Source organism: Thunnus albacares, chromosome 23 (assembly GCF_914725855.1).
Source record: "Thunnus albacares chromosome 23, fThuAlb1.1, whole genome shotgun sequence".
Taxonomy (NCBI): Eukaryota; Metazoa; Chordata; class Actinopteri; order Scombriformes; family Scombridae; genus Thunnus; species Thunnus albacares.
In genome coordinates this window covers 10,296,330-10,314,580 of record NC_058128.1, presented here as the reverse complement: position 1 = coordinate 10,314,580, position 18,251 = coordinate 10,296,330, and the positions used below count along the sequence as shown (strand labels likewise).

At 41.5% G+C, this 18,251-nt stretch overlaps 1 protein-coding gene across 2 annotated transcripts in view; it reads left to right on the top strand.

Moving 5' to 3' along the window:
* snd1 (staphylococcal nuclease and tudor domain containing 1) overlaps positions 1-18,251 on the top strand; it is a 180,304-nt gene that overhangs the window by 122,406 nt on the left and 39,647 nt on the right. For both annotated transcript variants that reach the window (XM_044343639.1, XM_044343640.1), the window contains one exon: positions 16,662-16,803. In XM_044343639.1, the coding sequence (XP_044199574.1) occupies positions 16,662-16,803 (142 nt within the window). The remainder of the gene's footprint in view (positions 1-16,661; positions 16,804-18,251) is intronic.

Sequence of the window (18,251 nt, the reverse complement as noted above, 5' to 3'; positions counted from 1 at the left end):
CGGTCACCTGCAAAGTGACGCATTGCAAACTTGTTCTGATGAGCAAGAAAATAAAACCTATGAGACACACTCAACGAAGCGAGTCCGTCTCAGCAGTCTCACCTTCTGCATGCTGAATTATACATTTACATGAGTTGCAGGATTACACGCTGACTTGGAAAATGTCATCTGAAAAATGCATCCAGCCACAAGGACATAGGACAATCCTGAGGAGAACACACACAAACCCTCTGAAATTTCTCCCTGATGAAGCATATAAACGCGAAATAGGCATTTTGTTTTGGGCAACATTTTCTGTACAGTATGTGTACTTTGTGTGCTTGTGCTGCTTTGCTCTTAAAGCAGCGTGCATATTATCCTTTCCGTCCATGTGTCATCATTATGTTTGCGTATTTTCTTTAACTTGCTTTTGTGTACATGTTCATTGTTATGTTTATCCTGTGCATATGTTTATATGCATTTGTCTGTATGCCCTTGGCCTTGTGCTTTCCCTTTTCCAGTCATGCACAGGATTCTTGTGGGCTCTTAGCAGAGGTCCTCAGGGGCAGGTTTGCGGCTGCCTCTGGTTCATCAGTGCAGAAATAACTCAGGCAGTCCCTCCTACCCTCTGCACCCCCCCCCCCACCCACCCACCCACCTCCCCACAACCCCCACTCCCCCCTTCACTCTGCTCTCGGGATGAAGGGCTGAGGCCACGGGAGGAGAGAGAGGGCGGAAAAGAGTGAGAGGAGGTGAAACGCTGGCAGAGAGCATAATGTGATATGACATAGTGCGTTGCATTATGGCTGATTAACACATGCTCAGCTCCGCCACCCGCAACAGAAAACACAAACCCCCAGGTCTGCCCGCCCTGCCTCTCTTTGTGCCCCCTGCCTCTTATATCTTTGGGCTTCCCTACTTTTTTTCTCCTTCCTCCTCTGCCCCAATTTCTCCCCAATCTCTGCTGATGAAAGTGAGTGTGAAGGACATGTACTGACTGGAGTTAGGCTAGTGGATTATTTGTTCTTTTTTTTTGCTGGTTTGTCCCTCCTGGGACACTGTAAGGAGACACTTTTCCACTTGGTTTGCTGAGGACTGGTTGTGGCTGACTGCTTCATACCTCCATTAGAATGACTGTATGGAATACAGGCAGTGAGGCTTGAATTCTAACACAGGCATATTTGACCTCAGACTGCAGAGCTTTGATTAGCCAGTTGCTGCAAAGGCTATGACCTTGTGCCTCGGCCAATTGATGCAGTGTTATGGGTGTTTATTTTAATACTGTCATACTAAAGGCATGTACATATTTATTTACATAAACTACTTATCCTTGAAAATAATTCCCCTTGCAATATCTTTTTAAATCCCTACTTTTTTAAAATACTTTTATAGATTTGATTCGATCAATTGGAAAACCAGTTAACGCGAACAAGCTTGTATTGGTGACATTCCTGTAACCTTGGAGCAATCTGTACAGACAACCCTGCCATGATGTATTGGGCACGCCATTCATGTGCAAATCCATTACGAGCAGAAGCAGTGATGACGTTGTCCCCTGCAGATAACTGACATTTATGTATTTTTGGTGTAATCAGGCAAACGCTGTGAAAACATTAAGTCCGCACACTTTTGCCTGGCTTCAGGTGTCTTCTCTAATCGCCCTTGTTTAATCAGGGGAAGGAAGAAAACAGTGCGGGCTTATTCACATTTCCTCTAAAAATAAGACACACACAAGTTAAAGTCATTTGCACACACTTTGACATTTTTTAGGGCCCGTGCTCGGAGCCACACTTAACTCCGTTTAATATGGGTCGGCAGTGAAATAACCCCCCTTTACTTTTCCCTCTCTGCCTCCCCTTGCTTTCCTCTACTGTCTAATAAAATGTTAAATATTTGTTTCTGGAGGGAAACATTTAAATTCTCTCTCTGCTTTTTGGGATCTTCTAACGTTGCCCCTCTTAATGAGTTTGTTTTATTAGTTTCAAAGCATTAAGATCAAACCTTAGACTTTACCCCAGTGGCATGTTGTCACCTAAAAGAGCTATGACATGTCATAGTTGCTTTTTGACTCCTCTGACCTTGCTAAATATGTATATATATGTGTATATGTTTATTACTCCAATATACACAGGACCTTCCAGCCTGGTCTTAGTTGAGGCAACTGAGGCCAATCTGCTCAGGGCCAGAATGAGGAGAAGAAGCTTATAGCCAGTGTGGATGCTAACGCCTCATCAGTTTTCTTTATTACCTGCTCACAGCCACAGAGTCCTCCACACATTGGCAGGCCGGTCTTGGTTGAGCAGCCAATTCCACTCCTAAATGCATTTGCTTATTCTTTTCCTCTCTTCGCCTCATGATGGCTCCCCCACCGCCTCTCATTCTTCTGCTTTCTCTCACTTTTTTTCCCATCTTCAACTCCTCCACTGTTTCTTCCTCCCATTCATTTGTCCCTGCCTCAGTACCTACACACTATCATGGCCATCTTTCTCTTTGCCATCGTCTGGTCTTTAATTCAACCTCTTTTTTTCTTTCTGGCTCCCTAGTTCCCTTTCTCCTTTTTACACTTTCCCAATCTAAGCCCTGAATTAGGCATCCTATTTATTATTCTCCCCTTACCTCACATGCTCTCTAATGCTTTCTCACTGTGAGGTGAATTCAAAGTGCATTGATTCATTGATGCAATTTTTTTCTTCTACTGTCCTCCACTTTTTTCTAAAGGCCCTACTTCACTGTGCAATTTCCTACGTGAGCATTCAAATAGAAGTTGTTCTTAAGTTTCCACTGGTAGGAAACTCTCCTGTTCATTTGTCTTGTCTTGCATAGTGAACGTTTGATAGAGCAGACACTGGAATTGCTCACTGAGTAACAATGACTATGTTACCCTATCTCATGCTCCACCGGCACGAGGGTGATGTGAGCCACTTTTCTGCCAACTGCAGACAGCCATACCTATCAGCTCTCATGTTTCTGTGTGACTCATATTTTAGTTTCTTTAGTGGCCTCTCACAGTCATGAAATAAAAAATCTCAAGGTTTGTCACACTGTCCTACAAAATAAATATGTTGTTATAACCCCAGTTAAGTTATAAAATGCCAGTGCACTGCTATTGCTGGTTTGAGGTAAGGCATTCAACATGTCTGTTAGACCCTAAAAAAAAAAAAAAAAAAAAAGCTTTTCCTGAACAGAAAATGGATGGCTCCTTTTTCATGGGCTGTCAACCTCGGAGTACGGTGACATGCAGAAAGAGGAATGGATGAATGAAAACACGGAAGCATGGCGAGATGTAGGGTTGCCATATTGCTTTTAGGAGTGACAGATTGCTTGTGTGTTATTTATGCCATCATGGTTGATAATCATTGCATTCAGAAAGACAGTTAGCTTTGTTGTTTGTTTGCTTTTCCCCTCTGCAGATTTATAATTGTTTGGAATTTCTGACACACAGTGTATATTACTCATGTACAGCATTTAAAACCCATACATTATCATTTTAATAGAGATATGTTGGGTTTTATGTGTTTACTTTGGTGATTCTCAATGTTTTGTGTGTGTGTTTGTCTTCCACTGACCATTAGAGGCATGCCTGGTCTATTCCATCTCATCAGTCAAACTAAGAGGAAGTAGAAGGGTTTATTAACAGGGTGGGCAATGTGCCTGAAATAACTCTGTGCCTGTCCTCCTCAATTCCCTTTTTTCACCAACATGACACATTTTTTGTAAAGATCCAAGTTTGAGTGAATTTTTTTGATGAATTCTTAAGCGTTCCCTTGTAATTTAGGTCAGTCCACTTTTACTGTGTTCAGTCTCCTGGCTGGCTTGCCTGCAGAAAACACTCTAAATCTAGAGAATGGGACTACTCTGCTAGGTTTGGGACTGTGTTTTGTGCATTTTACAGTCTCTCTCTTCCTCTCTCTCTCTCGCCTTAGGGAGAGACGGTTACATAAACAGGCTCTCGTCATCCCTGCGTTTCCAATTCCTGCTGTTGTACGTCTTTCTCAGCCCCCCTCTCTCTCTTTTTCTGTTTGTTTTTGTCTTTTTTTTCATACATTTACCACATATTATGTCTTTATTACTTCCCCTTCCTGCATTTTTCTGCTGCTTCCCTGTATCTGCCAGTATATGTCATTATGGGTCTTGCCACAGCATTTTGCAGGGTTCCAATGAGAGAGCATTTTGGCTGTACAGTAGTTTAGACAATTGAGTGTCACTTTCTGTCAGTGACAAAAGAACTGAAAATTTGTTCCACTTTTCTAGTCAGAAAGTTTTGTGTTAGCTTACCTTGTCAGAATGCATAAAAGCTAAAATGCACATGTAGAAAGGGTGGCTTGGGATGGCCAGACACCTTCACAGGAAGTCCTCTTTAAGCCTGGATGCTGGCGCCTGTGTCTGTCTGTCTGTCTTTTTAGTAAATTATCCAGCACCGCTACAGCAGCTGTATCGAACACAGATAGACCTGCAAGGGCCATCAGTCGTAACATACTGAGTAATGTCCATTTAACCATTTTATTATTCCATTGGCGGTGTATACTGCAAGCCATGTGGTTGTCAAGCCAAGCCTCTCAGCTTCTTTTTCTTAATAAATGCAATGAAGAAATTAAATGCTGTGACCTTCTGACCCATTTCCTGAGTACATGATATGGTCAGTTGACAAATTTAACTTTCAAATAATATGAAGGAATATGCAATATGCAAGAAAAAATATGGGGCTGTTATAGCTATGTCAGTTTCATGCTAGCTTGTCACTATATTAGTTTAGATTTGTGCTCTGTCACACTTAGATAACAATGCCAGCCTTAGTCCCACCTACAAGGAGGTTGATTGGCTCAGTTGTTTGTCAAACTGGGAGGGCAGCTATTCACAAGAGCAAAAGGAAACCTTTGAATCACTCTATGAATTGTGAGCTGTAGGAAGCGATTCAGAGACTTCAAGGGACTTTATCTCTGATGTGATAATATTGCCATCTCTTTCCTCCCCTCATCCTCTCCCCTCATCATTTCCCTCTACTGCCTGTAGTTCTCCCTCCTGTTTTTGCTTTCTGTCGCTGTTCCTCGCCATCGCCAGATCCGTATTAACCTCTCTGTCACTCTCTGCTATCCTGCATCTCTCCCATTGCCTTAATCCCCACCAGCTCTGCTTCCCACCCTGCATGGCTCCCTTCTTCTCCTACCTCTATTATTATTATTATTTTTTTTGCTTCTTTTTTAAATGGAGAGAGCAGAGTGAGTAGAAGAACAATGGAGTGGAAGGTGTGATCAGAGAGAAAAATGATCAGGAGTCCTCCTCAGGGAAAGGGAGAGAGAAGGAGAGATAACGCCACCCAGGAAAATCCGTCGTCATGGCAACAACGTGGCAACCCGGGACAGAATAGCCTGTTAATTAAAAAGTTGATTAATTGCCTTTTAATTGCATACTTATACATTGTAACATTGAGGTAGTCCTATTTCTTAATCACTCTACTTTATACCCGTTCGTTTCTTCCCTCCATTCTCTTCCTCTCCTTGTTCCTTTAAGCTCTTCTATAATTTCCAGTGATGAGACAGAGAGCATGCTCTCGCGGACAATAATCTGCTTGAGTTGATAAACATATAGAGGATTTATGAACGGAACAACAGAGGGCGGAAGGGACACGGGTTGGGCTAAAACGCTGCGCATTCATTGTTAATTTCAGCCCATTTTTGTCCTGAATGCTGTTTAGCCATTCGGGCGTATTTATAGAGACACAGAACTTCACCCAATTGGCATCAAGGTCATGAGACAGACTGTTGTGGAGGGGGGGGGGGAAGCAACACGGAGAACAAACGTGAAGGACAAGGACAACGAGACTGGGGAAGTCATCTGGTGCATCACACATACAAATGCGAAATCAGGACAAGCAAACATAGTAATCAAGCACAAATCAAGCAAATCTCTAAGTGCTTGTGTCGCTCTGTACAAACCCTGCGTCTCTCCTTCAAGCAGCATCTCAATTTTTATCAAGGTTATCATGATACACAATCAGACAAAGTGTTTGTCTTGGCTACAACTTAATTATTATGCCTCTCTCTCTCTTTTCTGTCTCTTGTCTTCTCCCTCTGTCTACGCCATTTGAAGATTGAGTGTCTGTATCATGTGCCCTCGCACTTGCAGCTGGTCGGCTTTAATTGCATGCTTATTCCCCAGCGTAGCTTTTGTTTTGCTCTGATGACATCTTGCATGGCTTGATCATCTTTTAACGACCGCGGATAGACACACTTGCTGCCCTGGTTTAAAAAATCGGCCCACTTGACATAAGGCTCCATATGCTGGAGTGACTGCCTCCAGGGACAACGTATGTGGTTGTGTGTGTGTGTGTGTGTGTGATCTTTGAGCAATGCCTGGTTCATATTCACAGCCGTCTGGTTTTCCATACCAGTTGAGTGGGGTGGTGCCCATGAGGATGGTGGCACAGGTGTAAGTTTATGTGTGCACGTATTGCCCCGATTATATATGCACCCACATGTCCTGTTTCCATGGTAACACCATGCCCCTCTTCAGTTCATGCGCACATACCACCAATCTCTGTCAGGTACAAGTTAGTGCTTGTTGCTAATAGTACAATGTCAGCGGGCAGACAGACCTGCTCCCATCCACCACCCCAACACACACACGTCTAAGTGGATCAATTTGTGTCAATTTAAAAAGTGTAACAAGTTGCCACCACGATAGCCTCAGGTCGTTTCCAAGCCCTCGACTGTCGTGTGTGTCCGTGAGTGTGCATGTGTGTGTTTGGCAGCATAAGGGGGTCATATTAGCTGTGTAAGCCGGGGTTGAGTAGCCTCGCCGACTGCCTGCCGCCTCTTTGATGGGAGAACATCTGTTGGCTGTGATATGAAGCTAGGGAGTATCTCTTTCTCTCTCCTTCTCTCTCTCTCTCCTTCGCTTGCTCTCCCGTTTCTGTTATGAATTCCCCAGCTGCTCGGCTCCCTCCCTTCACCTAAAAACCCTGTCCTGCACCACCTGTGCAGTTTTAATGCATAATTTATCTGCTAAGTAACCACATCCGAGAGACTCATCCCTCCATCCCTCTCCTGCTTTCCCTCTCTCCCCTGAATGCGGTTTGGCTCAGGAGGTGGAAGTGGACACCTATTATATAATTTAATTTTTATTTAAGAAGATTAGGGTTAATTGGGTTCCAGTGGTGGACAGTGTGTCCAAGTGTGGAAATCTGTCAGTGTAGCCTCAGCTTGAACCTAGATCTGTCTAAGGCCTGTATCTGTTTGTGGTGTGTTCTGTGTTGTTCAATCCACTGATCCCCTGACTCAAATAGTTTTTTTTTGTTTTTAATATGAATTTACAGCAATATCTCCTGCAATGACAACACTAAAGTTCAAAATCCCTCAAATTATGTTGAGTATTAGTATTACAGAATTTTTTAGAATACTGAAACTTTGTTTTCTTCTGTCTCTGAAAGATCACTGTCACCTTTCAAGATTTTTCAGAATGCTTGGCATCAGACCAAGAAACTATACAACCCCTATTTTGACCTCTCTCCACCCAAGCACTCAAATACACAATTGATTTACAGATTTTATTGATTGACCGTCAAAGTTAGGCTAGGGGCGCAGTCTGAAATCCTCAGATGGGCTTTTTTTTTTTCTCATTAGAAATTAGAAAACCATTAAATCTTGCACCAGTCCATTCTTCTGATTTTATTCCTTGTGAAATAACCCCAGTACAGACGTAAATATTGTTGATTGCTGTTCTTCGTATACTGGTAGTTATATACAGATAAAATTTTATTATAGAAAAAAAAATTGCCTCAGGAGTTCTTTTTGTGTTCAATGTGTTAAACCAATTGCCTCCCCTAACATGACATACTGGTGTTGCGTGATTTCAGTTTTTACAGCTTGTCAAGTGTGCCAGTGTGCAGCTGACATGTTTTGTTGCTGTGTCCACCTGTATGGCCTTGCAGGCCCATAAGCAGTCGTATTGTATTAGCCCACCTTGGCAGGAATGATGCTGCTACCGCATCGTAGCTCAACCTGGACCAATTTTTCCCAAGGCCACAACCATGTCTCTGTGCGCATGCATGTGTTTGTGTGCGCTTATCCCACTATGTATGTTTTATGACACACAAGGCTGCCATGCATTATATCTGAATATAATGACAGCGGGGAAGGAATGAAGAGGAAGCTTGCGTTCAAAGTCCCCCATCTTGTAAATCAGTCCTCCTTCCGCTACCACATCTTGTCCCTCTTACTCAGCCCTCTACGACAAGGTGAGTCACCAGGGTTAATGTACTATCAACAACCCCTCTTAACCTTGGAGGCAGGCCTTTTAGAGCTAGGTGCTTGCATTGGGTTAATGTCTTTTCTCTTTAGTGTACAAGAGTGATTGGGCCACCCTGACACCTGTCATTCAGCTTGCTGTCCAATCAAGATCAATAAAGACGAGGTAACTCCATTTGAATCGGAGGTTGTCAAGAAAACTGAAGTGGCCGTGGGCCTGTTGTGTCACATACATTGTGATCATTGTACCTCAAATGAACTCTCAAACAGCTGATAAATCAAAGTCGGGAACGCTGGTAGCCCGTCTGTCAGTCAGTCAACCTGCATTGTACCTTTATCGGCTCCAAGGATTTACCTGACATCAACTTCTCGTCACATCAGTTACTGGCAGTGAGTCATGTTTATTTGAAAAGCGATGGTTGAAAAAGGAGTGTTTGCACTTAACAGCAAGGGTTCTTTCATACCCCATTGATGTATGTTTTTACTAAAATGGCATTTGGACACATAGAGTTGAAGGAGAGTAATTATACACACATCACGTAGGTGCAAGTCTATCAGAAAATGGCATCAATGAAAAAAGGGTAACGCCTGCACACTTACACTCCCCAGGATGTTGCCCTTTTTTCATTTGGACACATGGAGAACATTCTTTTGCTTTTGTATTTTTGTAAAGGTCCCATTCATCCCCTGATTTTCTAACTGACAACCCCTCATAACATTACATTTATTACATAATAGTATGAATGACAGCATTTAAATATTAATGAGTGAGCAGACAAACATACATCCACAAACATAGTCAATTTTATCTGTTGGAACAAACATCCAAATACAGCCATCAGAAAGAAAAGTTATTTTATATTATTGTTAAATTCATACCGTTATAGTACCCATAGCCATGTGGAAAAGTGTGATTTTTAGATCAAGTTCCAATGACTTTTGGATTCCCTTCAATGAGAAAGCAGCATAGTCATAGCAGCTGTGAATAGGCAGAGTGCCCCTCAATGAAGCAATTGTCCGTCTTGTTGATCATTCCCCTACTCTAATGGTTTAGTCAATACAGACAACATCATCAAGCAACAGGACATCCAGGGTCGTCCACCTTTGAGCCACACCAACCTGTCTCACTTATTAACGTGACTCCAATGCAGATTTCTGATGAGCTCTTTCTCACTTTGTATGCCAATCAAATTATTTTCTAGAGCTTGTTGTAATTTATGTGGAGATTTTTTTTACATAATATTATGGAGGAAATTCTGAATATTGAAAACAGAAACTGCATGTAGAGTTAAAAGGCAGCACTTCTACCACTCAGGGTGACTGTTGTTGTACATGAAGTACTAGGGGAACAGGATTTAGAATTTTGGGATTAGAAGTGTTTAACTTTAATTTAAATAAGTATCCTTTAATGAATTTTCACTACTTTTAATACCTTTGATACCATCTGTTCATGTATTGTTGTATGAGTGAAGTTTAGACACCCAGCATCTAAATAGGGTGCTAGATGCCACAGTAGATGTGGTACCTTTCTATTCTTACTTGTAGCTTTAAGCCCTCTGTGATCTGTGATGTGATCTTCCAAAAAAAGGTTACAAGTGAACAGGGAGAAACTCAAAAAGAAAAACGTGCCCTCCATTGACTAAATGAACCATTCTCTCTAAAGGGATTCATCAGGGATATAATGGGGTCTAAATTAATTTACAAAGTGCACTCTTATGAATAACATGCTCCTATTGATTTCAGTTGTTCTTGAAGTGTGATTGGCTAATGAATTAACAATGGAACTATGTAAGTTGCCATGTAAGTAGCGAGACCACTCACTCATATATTATCTTGCTCGTATTACTCTGTGCTTCAGCTCTTTTGCTGCATTGTTTCAGAACTACACAAATTTGTCACAGGTCGCGAGGGTTGAGCAACATTGTCCACTAAGATGCGTTTGAATCTGAGGTCAGTGATGTGTGCGTACTGCAGCTCTCAAGTGCTTTATATGTGTGAGTGCAGTATGTGAAGACAGGTTAATGAGGAATTGTGAAGACAGACTGTATTTAGAGTGGTGCTCATAATGTTCTTTTCAAGGAGCACTCAATTCTGAGTGTCAGATTAAACATAAAAGGAGCTACGTGTTCTTAATTTCATAGCAGTGTAAAACTTTTTTTTCCAAAATGCTGAAAACTTCTTACAGTTTTAGAGATTCACTTCTAAACAGCTTGCATATAAACCCAGATTTTAGTATTGGGAACAAAGTTACTGCTGCTACTTTACTCTTTAAAAATTTTACAGAATTCTACAGTTTCTTTTGGCACTTAAAAGTCAACAAGGGCATTTCTGGTAAGAACTGTGTATAATTGCCATTTTCAGACAACTAGCACATCCTTTTGACCAAAACCTTTCTATCTGTCTTTTTTCTATCTTGTATGTTTGTCCTGAACATAGATTGTATACAAAAGATGGATGTAGCAAGGGATGATGTTACCCAGTTGTTTGCATTGGAGCTGGTTTGAAGCCATCTTTTCCATTTGGAGCGAGGACCTTCCAAATAAAGAATTCGGGAGTTTGTCTTTCACGCTCTGGAAACATGCCTCGCTATCTCTGACCGAAGCAAACACTAGCTTAGTGGATACACCAAGCATGCACACTATGGCTAACGTTAGCTACTTCAGCTAAATTGTGCTAACAGGGCAGGTATTGTAATCAAGTAACATTAAACTTACCGAAAAAGTGCATCAGTAGTCCAACTCAGTGTGAGTCCCGGATCCGGTGAGAGCAGTAGGTGAAGCTGTCAATCACAGCTGTCAATCCATTCCCGCACAGCTGACATCAAAGCTACTATACGTCTTCTTATTACACTTATTAGACTGTCTGAATTTAGCAATTGAGACTCAATGGAAAAAAATGACTTAGTATTTCTAGAAAGAAGTTGACTCTTTTTGAATGAGAGTCAGTTGGAGCAAGGCATTTTTTGGAGCCAGCATCTAGTGGCCATCGGTGGCACTGCACTTTAAGGTATTTCCGCAGTGGCTTCAGCCTCAAGCCGTGGTAGTTGCCACTTGGCACTTGCCTGCTAACAAAGTACACAGTGTGTACTTTGTGTGGCAATTTTTGTCTCAGCAGACCATACACACACACACACACTACTGAAATTGACACACTGCCACCTTTAATCAGTGTTCAAACCAGCTCTCACCCCCTCGTTCTGGCACTATGTGTGTGTTCAGTCATCCATCTGTCTGTGTATTCATCCACCTGTGCTTGTATGTGTGAATATATGAATGTAGCACCATTGCTTAGTCTCTCAAGGCTAGCATGCTCTTGATCAAGTTAGAATTATTCAGACTAACCACCACCAGGCTAATCAACAGACCACTTAACTCTGCAAAGCAGAGCTTTCACCAATTGTAAAAGAGCTAGTCTTCTATCAGCAAGATATTTTGTGTGCCAGGTGGAAAATTAAGACTTAGTGGCTAGTGAATTGTTGCCACAATTTGGCTGCAAGCAGGTATTCCTTTTTCAGGGCCAGACAATTTTGCATCCATTGGTTTAGAGGTTTGAGTTGCTTAAAAAACAATTTGGTTGTTAAAAGTTAATATGGCTGGTGTCTTGAAGAGTTGTTGTAATTACTGCCCATAGAAAATTGTTTGATTGATGGTTAACTGTTGATCAATTCCTATCATTGTACTGTTGAAAAAAGAAGATAAAGTGATGGACTGGAGGTGTAAGATTAGTGTAATGCAGCAAGAGAAAAGAAGCAGGGGAACAAAAGATTAAGAGAATGAAAGGTAGAGAAGAAAAGAACACAGATTTGCAAAATAGAAATGGGAACAGGCCTAATCCCTACCATACATGCTTGAGCACTTCTCTCAGCCTTATGGTTCTGATAGTTACCATGTGCGGCATGAGAGCAACCTTGCTCCATCATCACATTACCCCACTGGACTCACTTGTCACTCACTTGGGTGTAAGTGTGTTTCGTCATTCGGGAGTTGTGAAGGTCAGCCTAACCTGCCATCTCTCTCAGCTTGGCCTCCATTATTAGGACTTGTCCTTTCAGCCTAAGCTTAATGGCCTGCCGCTTTTTTCCTTTTTCCCATCTTTCTATCTCTCTCTTCTCTCTGCCTCCCGCTCTCTCTCTCTCTCTCTCTCTCTCTCTCTCTCTCCCTCTCTCTCATTGTCTTTGGCAGCTTGGTGGCTCTAGCATCTGGCTGCAGTTGCAGAGTAGCAGCAGAAGCAGCAGTCACATACCTGCATTCAAGTGGAACAAACAGGATGGTTGGCTGCTCACGGAAGGTCATCAGCCCTGGGCACAGTGTGTGTGTGCATGTATTTGTTGAGAGATGAGAGATGAAGCTCTACAGTGTTTCTAATAGTGCACTCAGACACAATGTGAACCAAATTTTCATCTTGCTGTAATCACACCAACCACTGGAGTCTTTTTACAGTCTTGGCCACAAATATCCATTGCACAGCAGACACCTTTTGTGTGAAGTGTGTGTGTGTTATAGCTTACACTCACTGATTCCCAATAAATATTTTCAGTACTTATCAGAACTATAAATATTCTACATATTTTTCACCTGGCCCTCTCCTTAATGCTTCTGTTTCTCTACATTGAAAAACTGGAGTCATGAAACTCACATAACCAACAGCTTTTGTTGAAATATTTTCAACTGGAGTGGACACAGGTTCAGGTCAAAGAGACAACAAGCAGCAGCATGTCAGTCGTTCTCAGTGTTAACCTGCTAAACAATGAGGCACAAGCATCAGATGTGTAGAGCTGTTAAGCGGCAATGAGTGCCACAACAACTATGAGCTGCAAAAGTTTCATCTATTTGCAAATGTCCAGTAGTGCACTAGTTGACACCTAAAATGGAACAATATCACTTTTGTTGGTTGCCATAGTGATCAAATACACCGCAGTTCACAACAATGCCGAATATATAAATATTAAATAACCGGCTCAGTGCAAACAAGTTTGCAAACGTGCCAGAAAAATACAGATTGAATGAGAAGCAAGGGACTGCTTTGCATCTGTATTTGTGAACATGTTTTGGAGCAGATCTGCATCTGATCACCTTTGTTCATGTCTTTCCATTGAAATTTCACTGAAGTAGTCAAATCACATGTTCAGCACATGTAGTGCTACATGAAGACCTTTCAATGGGTAGGCAAGTGTGCGTTTCTATCTGTGTTTTGCACCTCTCTCTTGTCACTGTGACATCCATACTCAACACAAAGTCAGAGGTCAGCAAGAACCCTTATGGCTGTGCTTGATGTCCAATCCAACCATAAGCCCACCGACCAAAAGATGCCATTGTGATGCTCACCAGGCTAATAAATGGTGACACTCTAATCTTCGTTATCCCTAATTGGTGCTGCAGGTTTGATTAACAGCCAAGCCATGTCAGCTCAGTTGCAATGTGGGAAGCATGTTTATTAACCGGGAGCTGTATATACCAGCATTTGTGACTGTGCATATATCTGTATATGTGTGTGCTAATAATGCACATGCCTGTCTAACGCCGTACAAAAAAAATCCTGGTTGATCTCGGGGTTTACGAAGCGTGGCTACATTTTCAGTCTTCATTAACCTTGCTCACCCTCAATCCCCAGAATTCTTACCCGCTTTCTTTCCTCCTTCCTTCCTTCCTTCCGACCCTTTTCCTTTCTATTTTTAAGCTCTTTTCTTTTTTTTTTGCTGCATTTGTGGGATGAATAATTGATTGTAATTGGGTAGTAAGACCCTATCTCTTGTTAGCAGGTAGGCAGGGCAACAGCTTTTAGTTCTTCCATCACATGTTTTATGGGTAAGAGTTGAAAGCACTTCATTTGTTGTGAATTTTGATTTTTTTTTTCTCTATCCAAATCTCATTCACCAATTTATCTGTCGCTTGCACATACAGACAGTTGACTCCTGTAAAACCCCTGTCACTGTACATCACCACATCAATGAGGTAAAAGGATAATCTTAGCATGCTGAAGAGCCAGCATATTAAAAAAAAGCCTGGGGTATGTTTATCTAAGCCTTAACACTAGCATAGCTCTGCAGATGAGCTAAGGCAGAGTGGAAAAAAAAAGACAACACTAAAAGTAGCTAATCAAATTAGCTCAATGATACCATGCCGTTAAATAATTAGCCAGAACCTAATTGGCTAATATTACTATGCTGTTAAAAAATCTGTCTGCTTCTTTTGCTTCTCTTTCTGCAACCTTTAAAAGTAAACACTTCTCAAATAGCCTGCAGAAATGAACGGTAACAAGCTGTGTTGCTGCTGCTGCTACACAAGAAGTTGTGAAGCTTGGTTGCACTTTTTGACTTTTGAGTTCCTCACCCATCTTCACTCTCTGTCTCCACCTATACATCTCTTTCACTCCCCTTCTCCAGCGCTGCATCTGCAGGGAGTTGATTAGCTCACTTTCATCCTGACCACCGCCTTTTTATGTGTGTTCATGCACGTACTTAATACTATTACTGTACTTGAAGCTGTGTACAAACATGCTGTATTCAGTCTTAACAACCACCCACTCTTTCTGCCGCATCCCTTGCTCTCTGTAAACACACACACATCTACTGACATCTATGCAGTTTGATATGTGGCCCAAGGCAAGGCACTTCTCCCTAATGAGCCTCCTGCCCTCTGTTTCTTCTGGGGAGCTGAAAGAGAACTAACCTTGATGCGGCATAGAAAGGATGTAACCTGCTCACACACACACACGCACAAGCACCAATTGTGCTATGCTTGTGAGGATCCTCATTGACTACATTATTTTCCAATCCTGTGAGGTCATCACCAGCTAACCCAAGACCAAATCCTTAAATAGTCCCTTGAAAAAGTGAGGACCAGCCAAATTGGTTTATAAATACTTAAAGGAACACATACTCTAAATCACAAAGTATCATGTTCTGTGATGTCTGTGGTTTTCTCAGTGTTCAGAGTTCATTTTTGGCTGGACCACCTACAGACCAGCCCTATAACCCCAAATGTCTGTCCGTCACTGACTTACTGAGTGATGAAGTTACACCATTGGTGCGGCCGGCCCAGTGTTGGAGTTTCCCCATTGGCCATTGCTCTTTCAAAATTAATCGGCGCAAACAGTTTCTATTACATGCTCGAGGCGTTTACAGTGGAGCCCCGAGCACAGCTCACTGTCAGAAGTACTGTGAGTGAGTGCAGTCCAGAAATAAGTTACAATACACGGATACAAGGAGACACAACAGATCCATTTTACCAGCCTGCACAGCAGCTAGCAGCTAGTTAGCATGGCTAGCATCGTTAGCATAGCTGCGCCGTGCTGTGCTTATAAAAATAAGGTGTAGCCGTGGTGTTTGCTCTGAAAGATGTCATGGTGCAGATATAAAGTCACACAGCTGACAGACTGTTAGCCTAGCATGCTAATCCTATGTAGACATATGGATGAGACCATATGTTTACAGACTTCCACAGATAGAAACAGATGAAAGAGCAAGGAGGTTAACAGATAAATAGAATAGTTCTAATTAAATTTAAAATAATTCTCCTTTTAAATCAAATGTCCCAAGATATGAATGGAAAATATTGTTCTTGCAACTGCATTTATACCCTTTTTTCCCTCAAATGTTGCTTAACCATGTCATGTGATATGCTACTTCAGTACACCTTAACAACAAATATTACTGGGGCCACTACAGAAAATTGCAGATGAACATTTAATACCCAGGAATTCACATTATAGACACTACCACTGACTCTCCCTGTAACAAATTTGCCACAGTTTCACACACACGGTCCAGCCATATACTAGATTTTGACCTAGTTTTGTTAAGCAAGATATCAACCGAAAATACGCCTCACATAGTTGTACATGAAGTAGCAAGTAATTAGAGGAAATGAGGTACCAGTCAAACTCCAGATTTCGGTCCCATGGATACTGTTTGGGCCAAACTAGCCCAACTCCTTACCCTTGGCCGTTGTTCAGACGAAAATATTTTTCATATATTCATATCTACTGTTGTTGAGGTTAATATTAGCTCTTTACAAATATGTGTTCTGAATTGAAGTGTGGCCATATATAATGAGTATCAAGAATGTTGATGGTGATTAATACATACCAAAGCATGGTATGTCTGCATGATATTTTGGTCCCTTTTGGTATTTTGATGCTCTCATAAATATGTGACCAAATCAGTCACTAGTGTAACATGTGCAAATCACTATTGTGCCTCAAGATGGGGAAAAAATAATAATTTTTAAGTGGCTGGACATATCAAGGACATTCCCAAGGTCATCCTGGTTCTTATTAACTTGAGTCACGTTCTGTCTCGCTCATCTATTCTCCATATTTGCATTAAACTTTTTTCCTCAAATGATAATCTTAAGTGTCTTCGCACCATGTTTATATTTCCCACGTCTGGTATTTATTGAAGTCATTGACCTGTCTGTGTCTTATGTTTTATGTGTGTAGGTCTGGGCCAACTATGAGGAGAAACCAGTAGAGGAGGTTGTGCATCTAACAGAAGAGAAGGAACGTGTGGCCAACTACAAACCAGTATACGTCACCGAAATCACTGACACCCTGCACTTCTACACCCAGGACGTAGAGACAGGTACCTTGAGATTGTGACGTGTGTTTGTGTGTGTGTGTGTGTGTGTGTTAGTGTGAGAAAGCATACATGACCATTTTAAATTAAAAAAGGGTAATGATAGACATTTTAACTATATTAAAAAAATAATTAAATAAATTCCGATCAAGAGACTAAAATATTGTGTATTGTCAAATAAACATGAAATTTGACACAGAAAACATAACTAGTTTAATATTAATTAATAAAAATTGAAATTACTGCAGTGATTTTATCATCTTATGTACTCCCAGACTAAATACTACCATCAACAATCTCTCCACACAGAGGCGCGAACAAGGGCTCCCTCACTTTTTATTCCCTTTTAACACCAGACTGACTTTATGAATGACAATTATCTCTACCACTCAGACATTCACCTCATCCCTTGCTGCAGCATCCCTCCCACCAGCAGAAACAAAACAAAGGACATCCCGCTTGTTATTACTAGTGAATGACTGGAATAAATCACACCATCCCCTCCTGTCACCAGCGACAGGGGGAGGAAAGAAGAGAAAAGTTCGGAGATGGGAAAACTTACAATCCCTGGTATCCCCGCATGGCTGCTCCCTCTGACAAGCTCTGTATGTGTGGGTATATGTGAATGAGTGCACACATAATACCTCCCTGAATTCTGTTTTGCTGGGTTACGGTCTGTTTTTCAGGTAGTATACTTAATGGGCCATCTTATGCCATTACGAAATCAAGGGGTGTGTATGTGTATACATATGTATATGTGTTTAATTACAAGTGCGTGAACACATCTACTTATTATCCCTCACTGTACTAGAATTTAGCAGTTTTCTGTCAGACAGTAAGTTGTCCAAGGAAACAACAGTAATTAAGGGAAGAAGGAGCACCTGATTGGTCAGTTGGCTACAGTTCACTGAGCAGTGCTTCTGTGTTACTAGCAATATATCAAAGGTAATTTAATATTTTAATGGTCATGTAATAACAGAATGGAATAATCTTTTCAGAAATAATCCAAAGCAATGTTTACAGAAATGTAATATAGCCAAAAAGCATATGTTTTGGCCTTTTCTGACTCAATGTGACCATATTTTGAACCTTGAAGTATAGTATAAGAATAAGAATAAGAATTTCAGTCACCCTGTCCTGGACTCCATGAATTTTGTGACTTAAGTATTGTAACACACAATTACACACTCAGAAAACACACAGTGACACTCAAACCTGCATTCACAAACTAGCTGGAACAGATCTGAAGCCTTCATGCCAATCACTGTCCCTTCATCGTCTGCCAGTTTGTGTGTGTGAGTGGTGCAGGATGCTGAGGTCTTCCTCTGTCAGCCGCCCCCCACATCTGGCTTCGCTGGCAGCCGACTGTCAGAGGCCATGAAATTGACTTTGGCCACCTCTTAATTTGCCTCACCGCCATAATAAATTAATTTGCCTTCACCTACTGCCAATCT